At 46.1% G+C, this 25,864-nt stretch overlaps 11 protein-coding genes across 11 annotated transcripts; 4 read left to right on the top strand and 7 right to left on the bottom strand.

The window, feature by feature from the left end:
• Nucleotides 1–459: 459 nt before the first annotated feature.
• On the bottom strand, nucleotides 460–1,830 carry C8R40DRAFT_1070690 (uncharacterized protein; the record flags this gene model as incomplete). Its single annotated transcript, XM_046226254.1, has 1 exon — nucleotides 460–1,830. The coding sequence occupies one exon, from the start codon at nucleotides 1,828–1,830 to the stop codon at nucleotides 460–462; it is 1,371 nt and encodes a 456-aa protein (XP_046084941.1).
• Nucleotides 1,831–3,041: 1,211 nt separating this feature from the next.
• C8R40DRAFT_361781 (uncharacterized protein) lies at nucleotides 3,042–4,877 on the top strand. The gene is made up of 7 exons (XM_046234839.1): nucleotides 3,042–3,223; nucleotides 3,273–3,391; nucleotides 3,455–3,465; nucleotides 3,518–3,628; nucleotides 3,693–3,743; nucleotides 3,804–4,454; nucleotides 4,503–4,877. Exons 1-7 carry the CDS (start codon nucleotides 3,215–3,217, stop codon nucleotides 4,754–4,756), a joined length of 1,206 nt encoding a protein of 401 aa, XP_046084940.1. The 5' UTR covers nucleotides 3,042–3,214; the 3' UTR covers nucleotides 4,757–4,877.
• Nucleotides 4,878–4,936: 59 nt separating this feature from the next.
• C8R40DRAFT_1161465 (uncharacterized protein) lies at nucleotides 4,937–6,384 on the top strand (the record flags this gene model as incomplete). The annotated part of the gene is made up of 6 exons (XM_046230123.1): nucleotides 4,937–4,960; nucleotides 5,009–5,060; nucleotides 5,117–5,234; nucleotides 5,286–5,756; nucleotides 5,818–6,208; nucleotides 6,265–6,384. 6 exons carry the CDS (start codon nucleotides 4,937–4,939, stop codon nucleotides 6,382–6,384), a joined length of 1,176 nt encoding a protein of 391 aa, XP_046084939.1.
• A 599-nt stretch (nucleotides 6,385–6,983) lies between these two features.
• C8R40DRAFT_1070688 (uncharacterized protein) lies at nucleotides 6,984–7,891 on the bottom strand (the record flags this gene model as incomplete). Its single annotated transcript, XM_046226253.1, has 3 exons — nucleotides 6,984–7,370; nucleotides 7,427–7,813; nucleotides 7,865–7,891. 3 exons carry the CDS (start codon nucleotides 7,889–7,891, stop codon nucleotides 6,984–6,986), a joined length of 801 nt encoding a protein of 266 aa, XP_046084938.1.
• Nucleotides 7,892–7,975: 84 nt separating this feature from the next.
• Nucleotides 7,976–10,036, bottom strand: C8R40DRAFT_361848 (uncharacterized protein). The gene is made up of 2 exons (XM_046234840.1): nucleotides 9,948–10,036; nucleotides 7,976–9,887 (listed from the first exon to the last, which is right to left on the bottom strand). The coding sequence occupies exon 2, from the start codon at nucleotides 9,596–9,598 to the stop codon at nucleotides 8,138–8,140; it is 1,461 nt and encodes a 486-aa protein (XP_046084937.1). The 5' UTR covers nucleotides 9,599–9,887; nucleotides 9,948–10,036; the 3' UTR covers nucleotides 7,976–8,137.
• On the bottom strand, nucleotides 9,758–12,803 carry C8R40DRAFT_1112035 (peroxisomal hydratase-dehydrogenase-epimerase). Its single transcript, XM_046228396.1, has 20 exons — nucleotides 12,602–12,803; nucleotides 12,447–12,541; nucleotides 12,270–12,396; nucleotides 12,067–12,215; nucleotides 11,898–12,010; nucleotides 11,789–11,848; nucleotides 11,576–11,737; nucleotides 11,477–11,523; nucleotides 11,397–11,427; nucleotides 11,137–11,344; nucleotides 10,903–11,083; nucleotides 10,828–10,840; nucleotides 10,694–10,772; nucleotides 10,609–10,631; nucleotides 10,439–10,563; nucleotides 10,352–10,379; nucleotides 10,252–10,294; nucleotides 10,043–10,195; nucleotides 9,948–9,994; nucleotides 9,758–9,887 (listed from the first exon to the last, which is right to left on the bottom strand). Exons 1-20 carry the CDS (start codon nucleotides 12,664–12,666, stop codon nucleotides 9,837–9,839), a joined length of 1,800 nt encoding a protein of 599 aa, XP_046084936.1. The 5' UTR covers nucleotides 12,667–12,803; the 3' UTR covers nucleotides 9,758–9,836.
• Nucleotides 12,804–13,836: 1,033 nt separating this feature from the next.
• Nucleotides 13,837–15,639, bottom strand: C8R40DRAFT_1070686 (cyclin; the record flags this gene model as incomplete). Its single annotated transcript, XM_046226252.1, has 5 exons — nucleotides 13,837–14,067; nucleotides 14,121–14,660; nucleotides 14,708–15,298; nucleotides 15,356–15,550; nucleotides 15,619–15,639. The coding sequence occupies 5 exons, from the start codon at nucleotides 15,637–15,639 to the stop codon at nucleotides 13,837–13,839; spliced, it is 1,578 nt and encodes a 525-aa protein (XP_046084935.1).
• A 254-nt stretch (nucleotides 15,640–15,893) lies between these two features.
• C8R40DRAFT_1112032 (uncharacterized protein) lies at nucleotides 15,894–17,249 on the bottom strand. Its single transcript, XM_046228395.1, has one exon. It carries the CDS (start codon nucleotides 17,113–17,115, stop codon nucleotides 15,985–15,987), a length of 1,131 nt encoding a protein of 376 aa, XP_046084934.1. The 5' UTR covers nucleotides 17,116–17,249; the 3' UTR covers nucleotides 15,894–15,984.
• Nucleotides 17,250–17,401: 152 nt separating this feature from the next.
• On the top strand, nucleotides 17,402–18,977 carry C8R40DRAFT_1161462 (uncharacterized protein; the record flags this gene model as incomplete). Its single annotated transcript, XM_046230122.1, has 8 exons — nucleotides 17,402–17,419; nucleotides 17,466–17,540; nucleotides 17,593–17,665; nucleotides 17,722–17,912; nucleotides 17,965–18,147; nucleotides 18,199–18,328; nucleotides 18,375–18,493; nucleotides 18,546–18,977. The coding sequence occupies 8 exons, from the start codon at nucleotides 17,402–17,404 to the stop codon at nucleotides 18,975–18,977; spliced, it is 1,221 nt and encodes a 406-aa protein (XP_046084933.1).
• Nucleotides 18,978–22,479: 3,502 nt separating this feature from the next.
• C8R40DRAFT_1172182 (uncharacterized protein) lies at nucleotides 22,480–24,160 on the bottom strand (the record flags this gene model as incomplete). Its single annotated transcript, XM_046231822.1, has 3 exons — nucleotides 22,480–23,200; nucleotides 23,249–24,001; nucleotides 24,066–24,160. 3 exons carry the CDS (start codon nucleotides 24,158–24,160, stop codon nucleotides 22,480–22,482), a joined length of 1,569 nt encoding a protein of 522 aa, XP_046084932.1.
• A 364-nt stretch (nucleotides 24,161–24,524) lies between these two features.
• On the top strand, nucleotides 24,525–25,855 carry C8R40DRAFT_1172181 (hydroxysteroid dehydrogenase; the record flags this gene model as incomplete). The annotated part of the gene is made up of 9 exons (XM_046231821.1): nucleotides 24,525–24,608; nucleotides 24,658–24,822; nucleotides 24,882–24,961; nucleotides 25,008–25,120; nucleotides 25,217–25,313; nucleotides 25,376–25,403; nucleotides 25,460–25,584; nucleotides 25,640–25,713; nucleotides 25,773–25,855. 9 exons carry the CDS (start codon nucleotides 24,525–24,527, stop codon nucleotides 25,853–25,855), a joined length of 849 nt encoding a protein of 282 aa, XP_046084931.1.
• Between the last annotated feature and the right edge of the window lie 9 nt (nucleotides 25,856–25,864).

Genomic DNA, 25,864 nt, shown 5'->3' with positions numbered 1-25,864 from the left:
GTGAAGTACATGCGCTTTGGAAAGACCAGGCGAGGCAGAACACCTAAAATCAAGCAGCTACGAACCACGGGGAAGAGTACTATCGAGGGCAAATTAAGCATCTAAGAGTGCCGTGGCTGGAAAGAACTTGAGACGAACACAAAAAGTAATTAACTAAATAAATAAGTGGACAGCAACCTTGGACAGAGATCGTGCAAAAGACGTCTGAAATGGAGTTCAGCAAAAAAATCGGATATATCTTTACAATGTCAGAGGAAAACAGTGTCGGCATGAAACTACCGATGAAATAGATTGATGAAAAAGGTAGTGAAAAGGTGGTATGATGGGACACCGTCGATGCCAGATCTTAAGCAAACAAAGAAACCAGCACAAGTGAATAAACGGTATGAAGAATGTGGTATGTGTGTGGAGGTGCGATGTTAGCACGGTGCATGGCTCGAGGGGACGAGTGCAATCGCTTTAATCGAAAGAGTGACCAGAATGATCAGAACCAGGGGGCAGAGGGAAGGAATTCGTAACGTCTTCCTCCGCGTCCTCGTCTTCAGAATTGTATTCAGCAGACGTATAAATGGAGTCGGCAGTATCTGAAGCAAGAGAAGGTTCCGCTACCTTCAGCCTTGCATGTACTTCTTCAGGAGTGGTGTCCAGAGCGGCAATAAGGGACTGAATGGCACGGTCATTGGAAGATATTGACGACACAGATCCAATGACTTGATGATTGAAGGTCGGACGAGTAGGGGTTTTATCCAAATTTTCGCTATCGTCAACGAAAGGATTGCTGACTGGTATCGGCGGAAGAGGTGTGAGTTCTCGTGCTCTACCCTTGCCCTTATAGTCTTTGGCAATAGGGACTTCGCTAGAGCTAGAACCGAAGAACGGGTTGTGCTGACTCTTCCTCCGTTCCATGGGATGTTCAAATGGATTTTCTGAATCCTGAGGGTCAATGACTTCAGCTACGTGTCCCTCAAGGTTCACCACCTCTGCAGATTCCCAACGATGAGGCTCCGAATTAGTAAGTGCGGGAGTTGGTCTAGCGATTTCTACTGTAGGAGACATGGCACCAGACATACGCTTCGACGGAGCAGAAAGGAAGGAAGCTCCACCGATAGTATCTCCGTCCCAAGAGACGGCGGCTGAATCAGCTCTGTGTCTGAACGGAGGCACTGGGGGCTCATCCGCAGAAGCGAGTTCTTTCGCAAGATTTGGATGATACTGAGAGAATGGATGAGAACCGAAGTCAAAGGCAGGCAGCTCTTCAGTCTTCGATGTATACGCGGTGCGAATGCTGGGCGTTGACTTTTTGAACATAGTAAGTTTCTCCATTGGAGCAATCTCCGCGGTTTCCGGTTTCTTGTCCATTCCCTCCCATTTATCATCGTCGTCACCAAGTTTATTCCAATTAGGCTGGAGCCCTGGACCGGCGCGAGTATTGGGTCTGCGCTTTTTCGTTGGGTCACTGCGCTTATATAGCCATATAGCCAAAAGCACGAGAGCAAGAACTCCGACCAGAGTGCCAACACATGCTCCAATAACTGTACTCATGGAAATGGAGGAGCTACTGGATGCGGATGATGAGGATGATGATACAGAAGCTGTCGACTTGAAGGAGCTTGAGGAAGATGTAGAGGAGGTAGTAGACACTCCCGCAACGCCAGTTGCTAACCCTTCTAAACTCGGAGTTCCATTACTCGCTGTATTTTGAGCTTCTGCAAGGGCAGTTGCAGTTGTCGCTCCCGCACCAGCTGTCAACGCCCCGGTTATACCAGAGACAGTTGGAGAAGCAAAGATATCGCTCCGTCTATGTTGGCGGATGAGAGGATGGTGGACCATAAGGTTTAGAAAGGGAATAGAGAAAAGACAGGAAGTGAAAGAGAAACAAGGAGAGTGCTGGCCCTAATCCGGGGCGAATATAATTTCCTATAAGATTACTTTATGAGAGAATTTCGCTCAAATTATTCGTGAAAGCTCACAACAAAAAATTAACTCGACGTCCACGAATGCATCCAGATGTTGCAACTGAGAGAGTGAGAGAGCGGCGTCTGAAGGATGAAACGGATTAGTATGAGGTTTTTGCCGTGCCGATATTCACACGGAAAAATCTGATCCGCAAATGCGAGCTTTTTTGTTATCTCGGCGTAGGTTTTCCCTCGCTCAGGCCCAAGATCTCCTAAGAAAAAGCTTGCAACGACTACAACAACTCAGATCAAGACCTAAGTCAGACTGCCAGTAACTTCTTGCGGTCTCTGTCAAGTTTCGACTCTTTCGTACGGGCGCGTTTTTTTAGATCATGATTGAACTCAGGTCGTTGCCTCACTACCAAACAATCGTTGCCGATATTTCTCCATATCGTCAGAAACGTAATTCCCGCTCCCCAGCTTGTTCTCCCAGCCGGGGTATTGATTGAATAAATTCATTATAACCGGGAGAGCCTAACGACTCAAACAAGCTTCGGATTTCCGTTTCAAAAAATGCTAAGCAGCTGAGAGGTGCAGAATTAGTTAACTCGATACTGAAATCATGAAAAGACGTCAACCTCCAATTCCATGGGATCGGATAAAGGACGACAGACCAGAACTGGACCAAAACAAGCCAGAACACAACCAGAACTTAAATGAATCTCATGAAATACCTGATACTCAATGTCAGCACATCCGAGAATTCTCTTTGCGCGCTGCACCAACTCGTAGTAAGTACGCCCATACTAAATGTCGATGGGGCTTGTGCGCTAGCGTTGGCTAGAAACTTGCAGGGGAGGGTTCAGGTTTGTATGTATATTTTTTCAAAGTAAGTGGTCTTGTTGCAGCTTGTTGCCTCATTGCACGTTGATGAACTCACAAAGGACCCAGAGAGAACCCACAGGGACAGTGAGGGACGAACACATCATCCCTGATTACCTGGCGGTGTTTTCTAATTCCTAAAAAACAACAAGGCTGCAGAAGGCTTCTCGTACCTACTGAGATGTGTGCGACCTTTCCCAAAACAGGCTTTCTTGTTCTTGTTACCTCTGGCTGTCAAGGACGCTTGAATACGCCGCTTTGACATTTGTGATCCTATTACATTGGGGAGTAATCGAGAACTATGGAAATTCAAACTGGAGATGTATAAAACCCAATACATGAACGCATACACTAGTGTACATTTGGTTTCTTGATTTCAAACACTTTCCTTCTCTTTTATTCTTCTTGCTGAGGACCCTTGCTGAATCTTCTTTCTGATGTCAACCGTACGTGGACTGCTTGGTCTCTGTCTGGGCGAGGCTTATGTGACTTCAGACCATACTGATGGGTGCAGGCACTACCTACCATAATTTCTTCGATCCTTCCTACATGACCACATCTTCCACACCCCAGGCAAACATAACATTTGTCTTTGTTGGCATTGGCAACTATTCGTGAGTTGATTCATATTGTTCATCAAAGGAACCCTCAAAAACCAAAAACGCATCTGCTTACAGTATTACACAAAGTAAGACTATTTTTAGCACCAACAGGTATCAATCTGAACGTCAAATCCACAGGTTCTTTCGAATCACCTTGCACCCCGTTAGATGGTGGTTTCGACAGTGGGCTCGTGCATACCGAGAACTCGAGTACCGCGGCACGAGCAACATTGACGCTAGGGACTGTCGGCGAAAGTTAATATTTCTCGTTTGAGTTTGGTATCTTGATATTGAACTTGTCTATACCGGATAGCAGTTTGGTTTTTCTCTCAACAGTCGGACCCAGATTGGCGTTGTAATTCAAGTAAGGTTTTCATTTTTTTTTCCGTATTGGACTTTTATCCTTACATCTTTCCTATCACAGGCATAGTCGGCGCTCTCAATCCTCCTGTCACTGGAAATCTGACATTCGCCAGTTTTCTTGCAAACGCAAACGCAACAGGTCCTACAACAAGTCGTTCAGCTACGGCTGCAACCTTGGACCCAAGTACAGTGGTGCCAAGGACCAGTTCTTTGTCGGAGACTCATTCTGCAATTGCAACGGCACCTACCGCCTCTACCAGTTATCCTCCAGCTATAACTGGGCACTCTGTCACTGCAGGCGCTATAGTAGGAGGAGTGCTGGGAGGGGCGATAGTTGTGGTTGTAGCCCTTCTAGCTGTCCTGTTTTCTCTACGAGAAAGAGAAGCACGTCGTAGAACTTCCGTACGACGACGTTCAATTCTCGCTCAGGATTTGGAAGGGAATTTAAAATTCGACTCGCTGGCAGGCCATACAGATGACGGCACACGGAGGAAATCCATTCCTCAATTAGACCATCCAGAACTGCTCACTCAAATGAATCTTCTTGATTATGACCCTTGTACGAATGTGGCACACTTCCCTGCAGTTTCAATAGTACTTCAGCGGCCGAAGTTGTCTTCTACAGAATTTATAGCTCCCGCTTCCAGGAATCTCTCGGGATCAGAATCCAATGTAGAAGATCCCACAGAAGCATCTCGTCAAAGAGATACAGGTAACAGCCTTCCTTCTAACACGAATCCCATATTCATCTTGAAATCAGCCATAGAGAATTCTCCCTTGATTATCAACAGAAATGTCGGTGAAATTAGGGCACAACGCCTCATTGAAAATGTATGCATTGAAGCTGAGCGGGCCATTGCTGAAATTCGTCGTGCTCAAACGAATGCAAATGCTGTGATTCTCAATGCGAGCAGCGGGGAAAACGCAATCGACGACGGCAATGCACACGTTCTTTTTTCGGAAACCCCTCCCCCTCCATATCAACTTTCTGACACACTCAAGCGGAATGTATGATCGTTCATGAGTGCATGAGTCCTCAAGCTTGTACATACTGAATATAATAAGATATAATAGTAATACTGTAATAGAATAGTGCCGGTTTAAGCGCCAGCATAACTCGTGTCAATATGAACAAATTTCGTTCGTTCCCGACTTTCATCACTAAAATCAACATTTCCATAACATCAGCATAAAATGGCCAAGAAAAAGAGCAAGCAGGTAAGTTTGTGGTCAAGAATGATGGTCTCATCCTCATATTTTGCATAGATCATCCGACCATGGTGCTGGTACTGTGAGCGTGAATTCGAGGATGAAAAAGGTTATTCAGCCGTTGCCTTTCTTCAAACCAGATTCTTATCTCCTATTCATCCATAGTTCTTATGCAGCATCAGAAAGCAAAGCACTTCAAGTGTAACATGTGTCCTCGAAGGCTCAACACTGCTGGAGGTTTGGCTGTTCACATCCAACAGGTTCACAAACTGGAACCGGAGAAGTAAGTTTTTCTTTACTGCCATCCGTGACTCTTATTTACGACATCTTTCAGCTTGCCACGTATCGAGAATGCTCTTCCTGGCCGCGATGGCTATGAGGTCGAAATTTTTGGAATGGAGGGTATACCAGCACCCGACGTCGCTGACTATAAGCGGCGAAAAGAAATTGAGTTGGGTCTTGCAGCTGGGTCGATCTCTCAACCTCCTGCAAAACGTCCCAAGACTGAAAATCGGCCTCTGTCTGAGGATGAGCTCAAAGCAGCCTTGGAAGCACATAGAGCGTTGATGGGAGGTGCTAATGATAATGCTCCTCCCGCAGCCAGCGATCAGAGCGCTGGCGGAGTCTACGGCGCTCCTCCACAAGCTTATGTTGCTCCTCCAGCACCGTCTGGGGCGATGCCGGGACCACCTCCACCAGGGATGATGCCTCCCGGTCCCCCGTCGTTCTTCCCACCCCTTCCGGGGATGGTTCCTGGTCAGCCACCATTTCCTCCGTTTCCTGGTATGCCTGGATTTCCTCCAGGGTGAGTACCTGTTTTTTTTACTAGGTTATTATAATCTCATGAGTATATATTCCACTTGAAGCCCGCCTCCCCCTGGATTTCCAATGCCCCCTGGATTTCTTCCTCCTCCGGGTATGATGCCGCCTGGTGGGTTTCCTTCACTACCGCCAGGAATGCTTCCTCCCGGAGCACCTGGGATTCCTGGCCGTCCCCTTATGCCACCTCCACCGACCTTTGTTCCTCAACAGCAAGGTTCAGCGTCACCTCAGCCTCTTAGAGACACTCTGGCAACACCTCCGACAAACGGGTCTTTTGCAACACCTCCGCCACCTTCGTCGTCGGCTACTCCCATACCTCCGCCCATCGCTGAGCAGTCTTCTCATCCTACTTTACCAAACCCTTCACTCAAACAAACTAATCCTTCCTTCAAAAAGCCGACGGAACTCAAATATCAAGATGCAAATTTCTCTCCTGCAAGTATCTGTTCTTGGATGAGATCATCTTTTTGTTGCTAATCGTAATTCCACAGGAGGAAATTCGTGCTTATTCACCGAAGTACCGGTCTAAATTATCATCCGTAGATCCGGCTTCCTCTCAAGGCGAGGAATTTAGAGGAAAGAAACGAGCTAGAGCAGAGGATTTCCTCTAAAGGAAAGTTCTTGCGCTCAAGGACGATGTGGATGTGATTACATCCACGCCATTGTGGCAGAGACTTGTCAACAGTCCGTCCCTACCCTTTTCTTCGATCCTGCCTCCCCTCCTGTTGTTACGCTTATTCTCATTTATCTGCTTCATCGGTAAAGGCATGGAAATAACTTACATTAGCGGTACGACTTTTTTCCTTTGTCCCTACGAGTCTCGAGGTAAGCCTTACATAATTTTGTGTATCGTGTACTTCTACGGTCGGTGCTTCCCTCCCTCCTTAAATTCGAATATGAGGTTCGTGCTTGAATGTTAGGCTTTTGATTACCATAGGTGTCATGCGATGCTTCATCTAAACTTTCGCAATGCTCCCAGTGTTCGTGTTAAGTTTGACTCCCAGTCATCTGTTGCGGCTGATGAATCATTCTAGGCGATAGCCTGAGTTGCACAGGCTCACTGTTTAGATGGTGTTGGGTATCGACATTTGCAAGTATGTATCTACGTAGTCTTTTCCGTGGAATAGCTGACGCGTCAGTATCTCCGCTTTGTCCCTCATGTGTATACGTGTATAATAATACCACCAATGTACTCTATATACATAAACTTCTATCTATGTGACTTGCCGCGGAGACCCAGAGATGCTGCTGTTGATCTAGGGACGTTAGTTCCCCAACCAAACCATCTGAGAACAACGTTCTTGGCGAAAATTTCTCCAAATCCTAACATGACTCCATTCACAAATGGTAAGAGCAAGTTTATTGCCAGGGCCGAGGCAAACGCTTTAACGCGGGTGGAAGTGGAAAGAGTGTTATCAAAAACGGAGAGTGTAGCGGAAGTGGGTGCAGTGGGAGGAGATTGAGAGGGAGGTACTCCAGTTTCCTCGTGGCCTGAATCTTCCGGAAAGGACATGGAAGGAAGTGATGAAGTGACTTCTGAAGGGAGATGTTCCCATTTTTGAGAGTCTTCACTGGTCAACTGTCGTGAATGTGAGGTCTGGATAGGCAATTATCAGGATTAAGGAAATGTGTAAATGAAAAAAAAAAACTCACAGCTTTAGGTGTCTCCCCGGTAACAAGATCCCGAGCGTCAGCGGGACTAGGTGAATCAGACATTTCCAGTGGAGATGGAGAGTTCTGCTGTACAGGCAACGGTGGCGGCGGTGGAACACCTGCGAATTTTTCCGCCTCTCTCAAAGCCTCCCATTTAGCCCGCTCCCTTTCCGCTTTCTCTCGAGCCTCAGCAGACTGTAACCTCCAAGTTTTGACTTGTTCTTCGTATTCGTTCTTCCACGCGTCTTCAGAAGTAATTTCGGAGTTTTCAAGAGCCTCAGCTGGAGTTGGACTAAGCTCTGTCCTGAGAGAGCTGGAAGTTGGCGCAGGAACAATTTTCGATTGTCGACGGGATGGGGGAGGTGTGAACGACTCCGTCAGAGCAGCCTGGTATTATGATAAATCAGTATAAGGGTGCGAAGCACCTTAAGAACGAACCTCAAGTAGAGATTCGTTTGCCTGCATTGGCTGGTGGTACGTTGGAATAATTAGTTAGCGTGAGGTTATAAGCATCTGATGGCGTGATTGGGTACAGTGTTCGGACGTCCGCCCGTTCAAGTTTAATTATTATTCTAATTCAAAATCCATTCCCTAATCCTTTTGGCTTACATTCTTGCGTACAGGAAAGTAAAGTAAACGAAAAAATGTCACACCGTACAGGCCTTGATTACGTGGTAGCAACAGAGGCGTGCGTAGATGTAGAATCAAATACTAAGTGGTAGGGGGCGCATACAACGGGTACGGATACATGGACTGTGCAGGTGTGCCGGTTCTAGTATGAGCAGGAGGTACTTCGCGAATATCACCCGTAGAAATCACAGAAGATGCCACTGGAACCTGAGCTAAAGGTTCATGAATGGGGCGGCCATACTGAGGTGCAACAGGTTGATACGGCGTATAACCAGTAATGCTTTGTGCCAAAGCGGTCATGGTGTCAATTCCCAGATGGCGCGGGGGCTCGGTGAGGGGAGAAGAAGTTGTTGTTGTTGTCGTAGAAGTAGACGGAGCGGAGGGGTTTACGACAGAGTAAACGATCGACCTCCCAGTGCGTGCAGATTGTTGTGTGTCTGAACGAGGGGGCAGGGGAGAAATGAGCTCGGCAAAATATGTAGGACCGGATTCAATCTGAGATTCTGGAACAGGAACAGTGGGTAGAATCAAAGGCTGAATTGCATCCTTAGTAGGTTCTTTCGTAATCACCGAAGGTTGAGCCTCAATCATTTGCACAACCTGTCCTAAAACTGGCGACGGCGACGATCCAGCATCCAAATCCAAAGGTTCTGCGTTTTGACCAGGTGGAAACGCATGTCGGTTGTACCACGATAGAACTTTTCTGTGAGGAGGTCGAGAACGTGCACGACGTGGGGACTGTCCTGGGTAATAGTCCACTGTGACACGAGAGTCTGCTACCCAAGGTAGCTCATTTATGTGTTGAAAGAAATGGGCTATGCGCGAAACATATGAGTTCAACGAGCCTTCAGATGTGCTCGATGCGGATGAACCCATTTTAGCGTAATCTGGGGCTAGCTGAGGTTCGACAAGGATAGGACTGACATAGTGACCTGGAATAGGCACTGGCATGGGCATTGACTGATGGTCTATAGCAGTTGTACCATCGTCCGGAAATTCTTGGGTACCATGCATGGTCTCACTGGAAGGTGAGAATTGGGATTCCGAAGAAGGGGAACGAGAAGATTCGGAATGAGGATGCTGTTCTTCGATGTCTGCAGGACCCCGCGCTGGTAAGTACGTATTGTCCGCTCCATACGGCGTCCCTGTATAAGCAGCCTCTGGATCTGATTGCTGTCTGTTATCATTCCAAGTTGGTTTCAAAACTCGCTTGAGCCCCACTACAAAACCGCCCACAAAGTTCTTTTCTTTCCTCATTTCATTACGCTGTTCTTCAGAGCGTATAGCCTCTTGTATACTCTCGCCTCCAGCCCCAAGTATAGGTGCATCTGGATCAAGATTGAACGTGGAATTGTCTTGGTGCAAGTTTTCCGCAGTATGAAGTTGGGCCTCGTCTTGAACTTCATTAGGATCATGAGTGGAATTCTGGTGAAGACGGTGAGAACGCGCGGAGCGGTGAGTTCTGTGGGTTCTAGGGGACATCATCCTGGGTGAACCAATGTTAAGTCCGGTGGGCGAATCATATCGATTGGGGTTGTTCATTATAGCGTAGAATAATTCAAAAAAGCATCAAATCTCATAGTCTGCAGCGCAGTATCGTGGAAAGGATATCGGAGAAGAATTAGGAAGAATGATGCTGCCTGGATGCTGCAGTCCTCATGTTTAGACCAAAGCTGTAGCCAATCAAGGATAAATAGGATATTCCTCATGCCCTGGGCCGTCCATCCTGAGTCAAAACACTTCTTACAGTATGATACACTACGCCCGAGAAGCTATGTATCTAAAGTTTGGCTTTCACCTGATCACCCTTGTTTTCGAAATTCTCCACAATCTTGGAAGCAAAGAGTCAGCAATGCTTGTGTAAAACTTTGAAGTAATCAAGCAAATTCACCTGTTGCAAGGCTTCTGAAGTAGAACTGGGATGCGTAGCACGTTCATCTACGGGCTATGCTCAGACACAATACTGATTTCCTTGATCACGCTTACCAAAGGTCGTAATTTCTTTCCATTTCTCGACGACATCCTCAGGTGTATATGGCTTCACTGTTGGGAACCCATAGCCACCACTGCGCTGCCAACGAGTTTGAGCGACCCAGCCTCCGGAAAGTTCGAACAGACACCCTGAAACGTCATCATTATCTGCCAGTAGAGATTAATGGTTATCTCTTCAAGTTTCAATGTGCAGAACAACAAACCTGCACTCGTCAGATACCCAACTAGAGGGGCGATATGGGCAGGCTGTATGAGGGAATGCATTGTGGGTAAGCCAATGAATGAAGGAATATGATTACGAACGGTGAACGCTTTTAACATTTCTTCTGGCCTGGTCAATAATGGTCAGCACTATAGTGGTGATGGATTCAGCCAGTAACTGATACATACCACACGGTCTCTGTCATTGCGGTCCCAGCTGTCGGGGCAATCACATTGGCAAGAATGTTATATTTCTGGCCTTCGATAGCAAGGGTTCTTGTTAGCCCAGTGATGCCCGCTTTAGCAGCCGCATACTACGCCCATAAGTACAATTCAAAACTAAAAAGATGACCTCGTACATTTGCTTGACCAAAGTTACCATCTGTAGAGTTGTGGATATAATGATCACCAAAGTGTCGAGCAAGGAGATGGAATATGACATACAGACACCAGTAGGAGAGCAAGTAGTGAGGATGCGACCGTACTTCTGCTTCTGGAACACTGGCCATACCGCTTTGGCACACTACGCCAAAATTCGCTATCATGCTCTGCATGTAGTATGTAATTTCAAATTTTACCTTATATGTTCCTCTATGAAGAAATATGGATGATGAGAAAAGGGCGGATAGGTAATGAGGAAAGAACAACTATACCGCAAGTGAACAGCCAGAACTATATCCCATTCTTGTTCAGACATGGCCGTGAACGATTTGTCCCGTAAGATTCCGGCGTTAGCAACTAAGACGTGAACACCACCAAAGTTATCCAAGGCAGCTTTGACGATAGTCTCCCCATCTTCGGCTGAACAAACAGCAGTGGTAGCTTTCCCGCCAGCTACCGTATATAATAATCAATAACAAGAACTAAATCACTAGATGAAACATCACCTTTCACAATCTCATCCACCACCGACTTTGCGCCCTTCTCGCTGACATCATTGACAACGACGTTAGCTCCGAGCTTGGAGTACATGAGGGCATAAACACGGCCGAGACCTGCGCCTGCCCCAGTCACAATTACCGTTTTGCCATCAAAACGGACTTCGGGTGATGATTGAGGGTTAGATGGTGCTTTGAGAGCAGCTTCGCGGGTTTTCTATGAAAAGAGGTTGATTCAGGAGTTGATCGTTTTCCAAATGTGAACTCACCTTCATGTCAATATCGGCGATTGACTTGAGGCTGAGTGCGATAAGTTTAGGTTCGAACAGACTAATATGGCAAAACGTACTATTTTGGTTGGCTGAAGTCAGTGATTTCGGACCATTTCGCTTTGACCTGTCGAATGGAATACTCAGATCTGAACGATGAAGACAATAATATTACTTGCTGCTGAAGGAGTAAAGGTTGCATCAGTTTTGAACACGGCACCTTTGCTCTGTTCCCATCGCACTTCCGCGATAAAACCGGCACCAACTTCAAATATTCTTCCTGATGCATCCGGCCCATCGGGATGACAGACTGCAGCAACGAATGGGGCGACAAATTCCGGCTATGCACCAAGATCAGGTTTCGGAGTATGACATACATGCGCAATTCAGACCTTTAGATTAGCAAGCATTTCTGGAGGCATAACGGTTTCAGTCATGGCTGAGGCTGCCATCTGGACGGTGGTAAGCGCTCCAAAGACGAGCAAGCCGCTTCTGACTTACTGGAGCAATGGCCACCGACTTAATATTGTACTTTGAGCCTTCAAAAGCCAGAGTTTTCGTGAAACCGATCAACCCCATCTTGGCGGCACTGTAATTTGCCTGACCGAAGTTGCCTAACACGAATCAAATATGAGAGACCTGAGCACCGTTGGACCGAGGTATAACATACCATACAACCCCGCTGCACTAGCAGTGTTGATGATACGACCAAATTTTTGTTTCCTGAATATCGGCCATGCAGCCTTTGTACAAGCAAATGCACCTTTCAGATGTACTTCTGTGATTTGGTCCCACTCTTGGTCTGTCATGTTCTTGAACCTTGGAAATGAAATCATGGAACCATTGAGTCGGTAACACTTGAAGCATACGCACCCTTTGTCCCGAAGAATACCAGCATTATTTATTAGAATCGTGACGCCACTGAATGCATCGAGAGCACTTTTGATCACTGCGTTTCCGTCAGTTACTGACGACGTGTTGACAACAGCCTTTCCGCCCGCTAGTCTTCAATGAGAATAGATGGAAACTGATGAATAGAAGAAGATGGACCTTGGACAATTTGATCAACGACCTTCTGAGCCGCTGCACCGTTAAAGTCATTTACGACCACGTTTGCGCCCCGGGACGCGAACAACAGTGAGTATCTGGAAGAGCGGATGTCTTGAATAGGAATATGTGATTGATATTGAGTTTTTGTTACTCACGTCTTCCCAAGACCTCCGCCTGCACCAGTGACTACGACAGTGTGACCTTTGAAGGAGAAAGACATGTTGATGAAAGAATATTGATTTAGTAGGCTAGTGTTATAGAGCTTTCAGGTGAAAAGCGCGACGCCTACCCCGCGTTACTATATGGTGTAGAGTTATATCATGTGAAAAACGATCCGGCAGCATCGCGATTCGCGTCCGTATCTTATGCAAATCCGATCAACATAAACAAGAACGAACGCGGCTTCGGTTACTCTCGGCTGCCAGCGGCCCCACGCATTGTGTCAATGCCGAGAGCTGATGTTAACACTTTCCTACCAGTCGATAAGCCAACCTGCGGTTGACTTATCTTGGAATAAACTATTGGAGCTCTTGTATATAACCCTAAATAGTCTCATAATGCATATAGTAGTCAGTTTCAATTTTGCCTGGGGGCAAAGCCCTGCGCTCCCACCCATAAATGAGGAGAGGGGTAGACACTCAAACAGGCGAACTGCTAACGAGCTTGCCTCATTTTTGTGTGAAAGAGAAAGGAAGGAATCAAATGGGCACTCCAACCAACCAATCTAATATGTGCTACATTGCTCAATGATGTGATCTTATACCTACCTTGAAAAGGAGAGCTGTGTGTCTGCCATTCAGATGCCAAACTTGTACATGGTGAGTCACCATCCAAGTCCGATATCAATTGTTAAGTTTAAGAATGCATTGCTTGATAAATAACATGTATGGAGATGAGCATAAAAATGCCATGGCGGCCTGCGCGAGATACCTGATACAGCGGAAGTTGTGTATGTTTATACAGGCGCAGAGGGACAAAGATAGATGCGAAGGGAATCTACCACATGCGAAAGATGATGACGACGTAGTCCTGAACCGGATAGAGGCGATAATACACGACGAGAAATGGCGAAAATAGATGAGACATAGAAAAGAGACATAGCGCGAGGCACCCCTTTAAGGCATTGTTGTGGATGCGGGCATAAAACGACAGCAATCGAGAGCAAACATACGACGAGACATACGAAACGGAAATGGCGAGCTCGAGTCAAAATTTTGGAACAAGGAACAAATGAAGTTGTATAGACAAATCGATATATGTGACTAATAAATGAAAATGGACCCAGATGCAGAATGAAGAGATTAGGGAAGATAGGTAGAGGCCAGATAAGTGTAACAATAAGTGTACAAAAGAAATCATGCAAGAAGCCAGTGGAATCGTTACGCTCACATCAGACAAGGTCTGCGTCAAGCATGGTATTCTCCACACCACCTACGCCAGATGCGTGTGCCCTTGACCATTTGACCGCAAATGTCGAAGCCTTCAGGAATTTCTTATTCGCATACTTCTTGTACAATGCAAGCTTGTGGAATGACCTTTCTGCCATTTTTTCGACAATAAATAGATGCCCCTGGTAAAGTTGGTCTTCGGTATAACCAGAGTAGTACACAAACGAGTCATTCTGTGATGACAATCGTGAGCACATATACGGCCATTGTAATTGGACAAACATACCCAATCACCCCCCAACATCGTCCTTGCACTGTACATCCCAACTGCAGCGATGAGGCTTGCTTTGGCACGCAAGAAACGGGAGTCAATTAATGTCACTTCGATCAGGAATTTGCTCAAGGTCCGCGTTTGAAGATCGTAGTCGTCGGCCTTACTAATACGCCGCATCCAATTGTAGGGCGAGCAATAGTGCGAGATTTGGAAATCTAGCGCCTGCAAGATAATCCTTTCTCCCTTTAGAATTTCGTCCTTCGTGAACGCCTCCTCCGTCATGAAAACAAATTCGTCTACGGAAGGCGCTAGGATCTCTTCGTATTTGGCGGCAATGAAGATGGCAGTAATTCCAACTAGCTGCAGTTTTACGACGGATACGGTGCGTTGTGAGAGGAAACGATCAATGAGGTTGATGGCTATCCAGAGGGTCTCGGGGAGCATGTGATATCGAAGGTGAACTTGGAGCAGCCAGTCGATAAGGGTAGCACGCATATCCCAGTTAAGCTCTGATTGAGAGTCCATGTAGTCAGCGCGCGGCATCATCATTTCCTAGAAGCAATTCAGATAAATGTCTCTGAAGTTTATACCGAACGAACCTCCAATCCGGACATGTATTCGAAAATCTCCTCCGCATACTCTGAAACCATAGTCGGGTCGAACTCGTCGTCATCATCATCGAATACTTCACGGATGGTTTCCACTTGGCGTTCACAATCTAAACGATGCTGCGTTGCAAGATCAGGCCAAACTTTCGGTGCTTTAGATTCCTGAAAAGCGACCGTCTCGGTGTCTTCGTCTTCTGCCTCAACAAGGACCATGTCATGACCGTCTGGTTCGCTGGTCAAAAAGTTCGCGTCAGCCTCAGAAGCAGCTTCCGAAGGATTTTCTTCGCTTAGCACGACGACAGGCTCAAGCTGGTCCTCCACGTCCATGTCGACATCCTCATAAATAGCAATAGGTCGAGATGTATCCCGAATGGAACGTCTAGAAGCATTCAAAGTTGATGGGCGAGATGAGCGGCCAGGAGCAGCGCGAATAGGTGCAGTACTGGTAACGGGTGGAGCAACTTGACTTCGACCAGGCCCGAGTGGAACACGCTGAACAGCGTTGTTGGTAGAGTTCGAACGACCTCGCTTCAGGCTAACCTCGTCCTTCTCTTTGCCTAATAGAACCTTGCTGTTGTTTTCCTGAGTCGAAAAATTATGAGCCACCCGCGGACACGGCAAACGGGACAACCAACGTACTCTTCGATTGACGGCTGTAGTCGTCACCTCGCCTAGGGCAGCGCGCACGATATTATTCTTTACTCCAACAGCCTCTTTCTGCAAAGTCTTTGAGGTCCCTGATAAGGCTGAACCTGAGAGTTGACGAAGATGTTTGCTGGTTGCATTTTCGTCGGCCTTTCCGCGAAGAGGCATTCTAGTAGTCCGTTGCGGTAACTGAAATAAGAGCGATTCATAGTAGTGTGAGAATATGAAGCGCAAACTTTCGATTGAAGTAGACTTACACGAGCATGATTCGTAGCCATTATTGCAAAGAATTCGAGTGTACTTGACTATATACGGAGAAGACGTGCAAATAGAGCGAGACCGATTTGAAGAAACAGTGGGAATAGCGGTGACGGAGAACGAAAGACAAGGAAGTAGGATGCGGGATTAAAAGAAAGGAACCAAATCGACCATGAACTTGAATCGCCTCTTTTGGTTCCATGTCCAACCTCACGTGATCGCGTGATCGCGTGACCTCCACGATAAAGTTAGCTTAGGAAATAGGCGCTGAAGAGAACGCAATCGAAAGATGAATATTTACATTGTCTATATAGCATTGTCTACACATGGCGACTATGTAGTAATTGTCCTAGGCGTACAAATCATCATTTAATGGTTCTCATTCCCAAACCTGAACGGTCACAGGGGAGTTGGATATCCAAGGGCTCGATTAGTCCACGTTCGGTAGAACCAAGGACAGTACCAGGATGCCAGCCTTGTTGTATTAGAAGCCTGTATCCTATGCTTGATGCTGGAATTGGAACTGCGGGTTTCGAAATGGGCTCAGGCTTGTATTGTAATGTCAATTTTGGGAAATCTTGGGGTGAAGACTGGGAGGAAGTAGGTATACCGGGAGCATCGGAAGATGATGCCCGGTACATCGCACGGCGACGGGCGGAGCGGTCTACATATCGACCGACTCGGACAGTGACACTTCCTGCCATGTTGCTAGAGTGTCTAGTATCAACATGTCTAGGCCTCGACATTAATTCGCGCTTCAACTGCGAGAGAGCTTTCCTGGAGTCATGAATCAACGGTCTTGTAGCTTCATAACCTGAAGAACGCTCGACATTTATGTTGTTATTTGAAGAAGGCTTTGGGCTACTACTAGTAGCGAATAAGGGAATTTCTCCTCCTACTCCTGGTGAGCACTCTTCACAGGGAAGCTGATTCTCGTGGATATGCACAATGAAAACCGTGGTTCCAAGAGTGAGATGGTCCAAGTGGTGAAGACGCTTAGGGGTACTAGCGGTTTTAGAGATAGATAGTCTAACCTTCCGTTCTACCGCTTGGGAGTTACCTATGGTCAAGGCACTCGAGTGAAGATAAGTTCCATGCTTCGAACCCATGTCGACCACACCCCATCCGTCCCAGGATTGATCCCAATATATGGATGCATGTAGTTTCGATACCTCCATTTCCTTCAGCCGGATTCTCGGTATGTGGTCTGACACTGGATTGTCTCGCCCAAGCTGTACTTCGGGGTACCCGTCAATGATAGCCACATTAAATTTAGGCAGTGTCCGGGAATTGAGCACGACAAGGCGCAACCCGGCCTTTGAGGGCATCTGTGACCGGTTCGGGTCATCCCATTCGTCTGAAGCAGTACCCCATGTCAATCCTTGGCATTGTTCATGCGCGTGATTAGAGGACAAGGGCTCGCATTCGGAGGCAACATGAACACTCCAATGTCGTTTGTTCGACGGAGATCTGGACGTAATTTCACCGTCTTCCATGTAAAATTACGATGTTATTGTCCCCTTAAAGAGCGTTGCAGGTGTCTCCTCAGTGTCTCCTGATGTTATGAATTAGTTTGAGGTTAAAGTTGGGTCAAAGGGTGACCGGGTGATAGACGAACAACGAGAAGAATGTGTCCGGGCGCCTAACTGTTCTCACATCTATTTGTGACCACCAATAACGACATCTGTTTCAAGAAAACATTGTCTGTTGGTCGAGCTATAAACATATCGTGGCTTCGAAACTTCAAGTGGTGGCTCGGATCTCAAGCTAATAATTGTGAACATGGAACAACTTTCGGAAGTGAGGTTACATGTTTGGTGTTGTAAGAGGTTGTAACTTTCTTTAGGAGCAATCTAAGTTACTGTCTTCAAAGGAGTGGCTGGTGAAAGTTGACAGCCAGAAATCGACACCTTATCTCTTTGTTAGTCGCTTCTTTCGTGATCATCCCTCCCTCTCACAGTCTGATCTTTCAGAAATTTCACTCCTCGAAAATTGACCAATCATGTTTACTTATGATCACAGATACGAAATCCGTCTGGACAGAAGGTAAACTCTCTATACACCATATCAAGCTTACATTAATTCAGTGGAAATACATGTAGTTATTTCCAACAGTCAAATTGCTCGTCGATGGAGAGCATGTAACAAGGTAGAATCATTCGTGGCAAATACAACTGAAGAAGAAGAAGCGGAAAAAGAATGGCGATTGATTGTAATCGAAAACCTCTCGAAAATCCATACTCCGGGTGGTATGGATGATGCTTCGTTCGAAGTTGTAGAGTCTCGTTCTTCGGTTTGTCGGATTTCCCTCTCTTCGTAAACTCGTTTCATGCTGCGGACATCAGGATTTTTCCTTTGAAATCGATTGCGAAGGATTCAAATGGACTTGGGAAACTTGTTTTATTGGATACAGGAATTCTGCCGAGATCATCTCAAAGCATCTTGTACTGCCTCTCATAAGTGTCAGTCATACAGCATTTTCCGCGGGTAAACCAGTGGGAGAAATGGTGGAATCAGAGCTTGAAAAGGTTTGTCTCAACCTATAGGCGAGGAAAATGCTCAAACGCTTGATAATACAGGCAATAGATGCTGTTGGACGAGCTGCTCGGAGGAGCATCGACACTCACGTAAAAAATGCGATTTCTAAACCTCGAATGAATAGTAGTATCCGACGAATGTCTGCCTTGTTTAACTTAGTCGATCATCTGCGTAAGTTCGGTTTTATTTACTTTTCATAAACTCAAATCGCATTCAGCACCCATATCTTTCACGAACGAAGAAATCAAGTTACAAGTCACATACCCACCGCGTCCCAGGGTGCAAGTCCGTTCACCATCTCCGACGAAAGTTCGCAGTGTTTCTCCGGGTCTCATGGTAAGCGCCTTGTGACTTCGCAAATTACTGACATGATTCCCTGTCTTCGCAGGAACAACCCAACCTCGCGAAAACACCGCCGAAACCGCCTTCTCCTTCTTTTGTTCTTCGCGAACCTTCCGACAACCCGCTAAAACATCATTCTGCAGAAGATTCAGCCACAGAATCTGATGATGACGAACCTGATAACGATGAACCTTTACCAAAAGTTATCCCGGTGGCGGCTGCTTCCACGTCTTCCATTCCACCCCAGCGTGATTTCAGACACCAGTCCTCATCGCCTGCGAGACTGATCCCGAAGGCACCACCTTCATCAGATTCCTCACCTGTTCGACCGGCTACGAAGAAAAAAAAGAAGGACACTTCCTCCAGTGAAGATAGTGAGGAGGAGCGGAGGAAACGCGTCGCTAAACTTAAAAGTGGGACTGCTGGTACCCGAGGAGGTGTTAGGCAGCCTCTGAAGCGAGGGGGAAAACGATTCTGATTGTTTCTTAGTTCGAATATGAATGACTAGTAATTTCAAAAGGCTGAAGCGGCAATCAAGTCTCTTCTGTCGTGTTCACCTGCGTCCAACTCTTCGATCTAATTCGATGCGCTTGCAGTTATCACAAATGGTGTAGAACTGGTTTACAATGCGCTCTCGTATAGCAATTCGCTGTTGGGATATACAATATTAAATGTTGCCCAACCATTTGGACATTTGCTCACCCACCTGGGAGCAATTACACGGAGAGGTATGTGTATGTGCGTTGCTAACGGCGCAATAAGGTGAATTACAGTCAATGATAGGTCCAGGGGCATAATCTGTGCGCTGGAAGTGCTGTATGGGCTTTGTGGAGAGAATATCAGTACAAAATGGCAATGCGATAGCAGCAACGAGGATCACTTGCATACCTGGCACCCTCGATATAGGTCGCCCCGGCTATTAGAATATTGGTCAAAACGAACGCTAACAAAAGCATAACCGTATTAACATTTCTCGGTAACACATCTGAAATGAGGCAATATCAGGACCCATCCAAGCTTGAACAGCAATGAGGCAGCGCACCGTAACAGCAGGCGCAGGCAGGTCAACAAAAAGGGAAGAGAGAGAATTTAGGCCGGGCAATTCGGACCTCGAGGCTCGTCTGAAGCACGCATTTTTAAGTCTAGCCCTTCATCGATATTATGTAGCATACATTCGGACAAGTACTATCATAGGTACACAGATAAACTCCAGCTAAATGCTGGTCACGTAGCACCACTTCATCCAGAAAATCTGATTCCTGATATGGACAGGAGAATACGCCATAATTGGTAGTCTCGGGAATGTTCCCGTTATCTATGAAGACTCTATGTAGCAAGATCTTTCCGACAGTGAGGTCATTGAAAAACGGAACGGGGTGAAGGATCAAAGTTGTACACCGATGCCGTTAGGCACAATAAGATATTTAATACTTATTGCTGGCCATGGCTTTGTTGAGCGTAGAATCAATGTTCATCCGTATTGCAAGGGTACAAACCGACCGTTTATTGCAGTTGTCACTCATTGCCAAACTCTCCAGGCGCAACGTAAAGCTGTTTGAAACCGACCTTCGCGCTGAGTGACTGGTTTTCGTGTAAAGGCAGAGCATTACAAGTCTACCGAACATAGTTAGAATTCTGATGTTTGGAATTGGAGGAATTTGGACCGGTCGCAATGGTCGTGTGATGAGTATGTATATCAGAAAGAATTACTTGGAAGAGTTTTACATATGTAGACCAAAAACGTTCTTCTAGCGACTCACAGGCCAGCACAGGTCACAGGTGAGTTTGCGGTCTTTGTGCAACGTCTCAGGCTAAATAAAGACATGAACAAAAGTTTGAGCATATGGGTGCACAACACTGGATCTTTATGGGCCACAATTCTTCAAAACGATAACCTACTTGCAGGCCGTATTACGCTAGACTCGAACCAGTCTGCTGCTGAGAAGCGATATGCGGAATCACTTTCTCTGACACCTTTGAGCGCCAGTTTCCAAAGTGTCAACATCCGAAGCTACTGGCTCGAGTCTAGTATTACGCGCCATAGGGCATTAACTACCCAAATGACAAGTTTGGATTAGAGGGCAGGTGCCTCACATTCGCAGCAATTCGCTGACCAAGTTGATTGGAAAGCTCTAGAAAGGCAATCTTGCATCCGGATACCCAGTAGAACTTGAAACACTGCAAAAAATTCCACCATGTCAGCCATTTGGTAGCGCGTTAAGCGCATGTCATATAATGTTGAAGGGAAGTGGCATGTAGTTGAAAGAAGAGTGAAGGTTCAAAGGAACTAACATGGTCGGGGTCCCCGGCTCGGGCGGCACCATGCAGCATCATGTGAATCTGATGTTGACGTTCCTTCTTTGCTGCCATGACCAGTCTGTTCGCGAGCTCAAAAGACACTCCAATCACTGCTGAAGCGAAAACAGAGGTAGTTACTAACAAGTGCTCATAGGTGTTCATACATGTCTTCGCGTTCAATTCTGTTCAATTTCGGTCGAAACCTCAAAACTCAGTCCTCTCCAGCGAGACATTATCTAGGAATTGGGTGCCACCGAAACCCAACTAAATGGACCTGTGAAGGATGCAAGGAATTTTTTGGACTTCCTACCATGACTCCTCAACTCTCTGATCACTGTGCATCAAAGCGCCAATCCCCACTTGTAAATTTTGCCAGGTTTACTCGCGTTTTTTAGTTGTGCCCTTCAGCTTCGTAAATTCACAAGATAGACACAGTTGTGAGCTATATTCATCTGTGGACGCGGACTCTAGGGGATACGCGCAGGAAACGGCCAGTATCTATATAACTTCCATTTGTCTTGATTTGATTATCTGTGCACTCTTACAGATTGTGGTTCCTGCCTCCGCCTCCAACGTGTGAGCTCACATCGTTGATATATTTCCCCTCAGAATTGAACGGTGATATTAATCCTCTCCACGTAGGATGAGAATACTACTAACATGCATTGGTTATCAACGGCGTAGGGATATTCAGATTTAACCAGAATGCACTGCCATTAGGGAGTTTTTGAGAAACCCATCCTCCATAGGCGATGTTCAATGAGTATTGCAGCTTATTGCAGACGTTCTGTCCCTTCTACTAGGATATAAAGGCTCGGTGAACCCTGAAGCTCAGTAGCAATATTTCAGATTCTAACAAGCCTGAAACGAAGACTCACGAGTGTTGTATACGAGGTGGAACTCCCGTCCAAAGTCAATCTTAGTTTGTCTCATTATTTGAGTTTTCTAAAATCTCTGATGGGGGAAAGCTACGAAGGTCACCAAGGAACGCGACGTCATGATACCCGCCTCCACAGCCGTGTGCAGTGACTCACAATGACCGTTAATGGTGATTCTCATTGAGCAGTAAAAATTGCTCGACACAGAACCGTGATGAACTCGCCGTGTCTCTAGGTCAACACATTCGCACTTTATCTGCTCAAATTTTTCGTGTACAATGGTCTTCAAGGGTCTTTACAATGGTTGATTTGATTTCAGGGAATCTCTGCAGTTGAGCGTTGAACGCCGAACTTTCATGTGAAGCGCCTGCATCGCTACAACCTGCTACGACAACATCAATATCGCCGCCTTCGTTGACTTTGTCCAATATTCTGACCAGGATACATTAGCAGGTTATTTATTTACGCATTCCATGAGATTCATACCTGAAGCGTTTTATATCTTTTGCTTGAATTCTAACCTTGTTTCTTCTGTTCGAAACTAAGTCTTCGTCGTGCGCAAGGATTCACCATATCGGATACATCAACACTATTGAAACAAACAAACAAATTACTGAAATTAGGTACACTGCGCTATTCGTAATAAGGATTTATTAACAGACACCAAAAGTTACACAACTCAATAAAGAAATGTGCATATTAAGATAAATCCAGTTCTAAGAAACAATATTCAATAATAGAAAATAACAACGAAAAAAAAAATTGTCTGGAAAAAGCTGCACCCCGTCGTTTAAAAATGAAGAATCAAGAAATCAACTCCAAATTCATCCCACACGTACTTGCTACTCTATCCAAAAGTCGTTTAAGAGGTAGGATAATCGACAATTCGATTCCTGGACCTTCGAAAATCCCAACAACCATGCCTGTTGCAGCACCTTCGGCGGACGTACGAACAATAGCACCCGAAGCTCCAGGGTCCGCAAAACGAGGCTTCGAAACACAGTATTCGTGTATAAAATACTTCGCATCTGATATTTCGGTAGAATTTCTCGTCGTGCAGACAGGGTCGGGAAGTCCGAAAAAACTTTCGAGTGAGCCGATTTTCCCTATTTGTAGTGGCTGCACGGCCATACAATCCAATACGATTTTCTGGCCAGGCCGAAGTTCTTGAATAGAGGAAAAATGTTGCGGTATGCTCGGCGGGGGGATCAGCAGTTGATTAGTAATCTTAATAAGAGAAACGTCGATGAATTGGTGGTTTTGGTGGGGAGAATGTGGTTGAGATGCAGAAGGTGTCAGAGGAATATGTTGGGGGAGAAGAATGGAGTCGGATTTTGATGTCGAAACTGAGGTGTCATTGACAAAACCAAAACATGCCATGAAGACATGCCCTATTTCAGTGTCAGATGGAGTAATCCTGAGCTTCTCCAAAGAAATTTTCCGATTAGAAATCTCGAGAATGTCGAGCTTCATTAGCTCGATAGTAGCAGCTAAAAACTCATAACGCTTCTTGCGGGAATGGAACCTGTGAATTGTCAAGTGTTTTGTGATGTTATTTGGGAGGGCCACTCACAGGTTCTGCTGATGTTCGTTGCCACCTTTGAATTCAAGAGTTTGGGCATGGAGGAGATTCATTTCAGCTTGCAGTTTCGGAATTCGCAAATTTGCCAGTTTCAAGTACTGGTCGCAGTGCTCTAACGATAGCGATGCATCTGGCCATCCAATTTTAATGTCTTTTCTTTCGTCGTTAATGACATGAGAGTGAAATTCGGATGAGAACGGATGGCCCACAGATAGTATGTAGCGGTTGGATGGATGGTCCTTATCTTGCAAGAAAAGTCCTGCAGTGAAGGTAGACTGGGCGAGTTGAGTCTTTGAAGGAGATAGAGATGTGGAAGATGTGGGCGACATGGATGGTAACAGTGATGGTAGTAAGGTGATCGATGTTCCGGCACATACCGCGGAGCTAGGAGGTGAGAGGTACCCGCCGAACGAAACCTGTGAAGGAGCATCAAACCCCGAGGCCCACTGATATTGACCGAGAAAAACATGAACTTCGAAATGAAGCTGATCTTGACTGAGAATTGGGAGCAATGCACTGTCCTCAAGGAGGACAAGCACTATCGGGAAGCCGTCATGGTATGCGGCCGTCACCGCATGAACGCGACGTTCAACTTGTAGGACTGAAGAAACAAACTGGCATTGTTTCTGAATTTGAGACGTTAGTAGATTGCTACCCTCAGAATCTGACGGCCAGATTTGGTAATGACGTTGAAAGAGCTCGTCACCGTTGAACTCGGGAAATGAATGTCGGTGGTCGCAGATTCTGCACAATAGGAGGTATCATATATCAGCATTCAGACAGTGGTTGGAGAAAGAAGACCAATTACTGCGACTTGGGCAAGGCGACATGTTTGGCGTGGTCGGATTCTGTGTGTGTGGGGGGGTTATGGGGACCGGAAGAGGGGTCGGTTGTTTGCTCCATAGGCGATTGGAAGCTAAAGCAAAGGTTCACGCCGTCCTCTATAAAAATGCAACATCTGAGACAGTCTGCTCTGCTCGATCGTCCGATCCTCTATGTTCGGGCCGTTCCGTAACCATGAACCGGTCTTGAGCGCTTGAGCTTGAGATTGAAGCTTGGCTACATTTGAGAGTTGAACGTTCTGAACGTTGAACGTTGAAGCTTTGAAGCTTTGAAGCTTGAAGCTTCTGAAGATTAACGGTATATAAGATGGACGGTCTTTAGTTCACCAATCTATGTTGAAGCTGTTGAAGGAGATCTTTCTATCAATACACAGTGTAAGACAGTCACGGTGTAGCATGTGATAAACCCCTCTTTCTTCTGCGCCATGGCCAACTCGATCTCTCAAGACATTCCAATCATCGCTGAAGCAAAAAAAGAAGTCGTCACTAGCGAGTACTCGTACACAGAGGTGCGTGCTCCGTATGATCAATTTTAGACATAATCTCAGTTTTCTTCAGCGAGACATAATACTGTACAATCTAGGAATCGGTGCCACCGAAACTCAACTTCAATGGACTTATGAAGGAGATGAGCAGTTTACTGCGCTTCCTACCTTTGGGGTTATTCCCCAGTTCTCTGCCAGCAGCTCGCTGTCTTTGGATTGGTTGCCAAATTTCAATCCGGTACTTTCTTCCCTTCCACTTATATTTATCGAGTTCCCCTATATACAACTCAGTCATAGGCCAAGTTGCTTCATGGAGAACAATACCTCAGCATCAAAGCGCCAATCCCTACTAGTGGGGATCTTGTAAATTCTGCCAGGTTTGCTCTCGTCTCTTTTCGCCTTCGTGGACTCACATATTGCCAGGTTTCTGGAGATACTGGACAAGGATAATGCAGCAGCTGTCACCACTGTTGTCGAGACACGAGACCAACATAGCGGAAAGCTTATATTCGAAAATCAATCCACTGTTTTCATCCGTGGGTCAGGCGGATTCGGAGGGAAACGCACAGGAGATGGCGCGTATTTATATATCTTCTTTTCATTTTGATATGATTGTTTATGTGTTCTTACAGATCGTGGTCCTGCCTCCGCCTCCAACACACCCCCGGCGAGGGCCCCAGACGCCATTTTTGAGGAAAAAACCCATCCATCTCAAGCCGCTCTTTACAGGTATGTAGTATACTTTCGATATATAAGTGAGCTCGCACTGTTGCTAAATATCCAACTGCAAGATTAAACGGTGACATCAACCCTCTCCACGTAGGAATAAATCACTACTATCATACGCTGGTCGTTAACGATGTAGGAACATCCAGATATTACCGGAATTCGCAGCCGTTGGGGGTTTTGAGAAACCCATCCTCCATGGGCTATGTTCGATGGGCATAGCAGGCAAACACGTTTTGCAGACGTTCGGTCCCTTTCAGGACATTAAGGTTCGGTGAGTCTTGAAGTTCGGTAGCAATATTTTACTTTCTGAATACTCTGAACCGAAGATTCACGGGTGTTGTATACCCAGGTGAAACCCTCGTCACTGAAATGTGGAAGGAGAAGTTCAAAGTTATTTTCAGTGAGTTCATAACGTCTCATTGGTGTCGTTTAATCCTAAAAATCTCCGATTGAAAAAAGTCACTAAGGTCAAAGAACGCGGGGTTGTGGTGCTCGCCTCCGCAGCCGTGAGCTTGCATGAAACTGCACAAGCGATGCTTTGAACGGATGTC

Source organism: Lentinula edodes (assembly GCF_021015755.1).
Source record: "Lentinula edodes strain Le(Bin) 0899 ss11 chromosome Unknown C8R40scaffold_24, whole genome shotgun sequence".
In the NCBI taxonomy this organism is placed as follows: domain Eukaryota; kingdom Fungi; phylum Basidiomycota; class Agaricomycetes; order Agaricales; family Omphalotaceae; genus Lentinula; species Lentinula edodes.
The sequence above is the reverse complement of the archived record's forward strand: the minus strand, read 5'-3'. Positions and strand labels throughout refer to the sequence as shown.

What these genes read in the sequence shown, in the direction of transcription:
- C8R40DRAFT_1112032 (XM_046228395.1), bottom strand. Translation starts at nt 17,115, where the DNA reads ATGGAAGACGGTGAAATTACGTCCAGATCTCCGTCGAACAAACGACAT.
- C8R40DRAFT_361848 (XM_046234840.1), bottom strand. Translation starts at nt 9,598, where the DNA reads ATGAACAACCCCAATCGATATGATTCGCCCACCGGACTTAACATTGGT.
- C8R40DRAFT_361781 (XM_046234839.1), top strand. An exon ending in ATTGACGCTAGGGACTGTCG is followed by an intron (nt 3,629 to 3,692) that starts GCGAAAGTTAAT and finishes TATACCGGATAG; the next exon opens with CAGTTTGGTTTTTCTCTCAA. An exon ending in AGATTGGCGTTGTAATTCAA is followed by an intron (nt 3,744 to 3,803) that starts GTAAGGTTTTCA and finishes TTCCTATCACAG; the next exon opens with GCATAGTCGGCGCTCTCAAT.
- C8R40DRAFT_1112035 (XM_046228396.1), bottom strand. Translation starts at nt 12,666, where the DNA reads ATGTCTTTCTCCTTCAAAGGTCACACTGTCGTAGTCACTGGTGCAGGC. An exon ending in GACTTCAGCCAACCAAAATA is followed by an intron (nt 11,428 to 11,476) that starts GTACGTTTTGCC and finishes TATCGCACTCAG; the next exon opens with CCTCAAGTCAATCGCCGATA. An exon ending in CTTCAGAAGCCTTGCAACAG is followed by an intron (nt 9,888 to 9,947) that starts GTGAATTTGCTT and finishes TTTGCTTCCAAG; the next exon opens with ATTGTGGAGAATTTCGAAAA.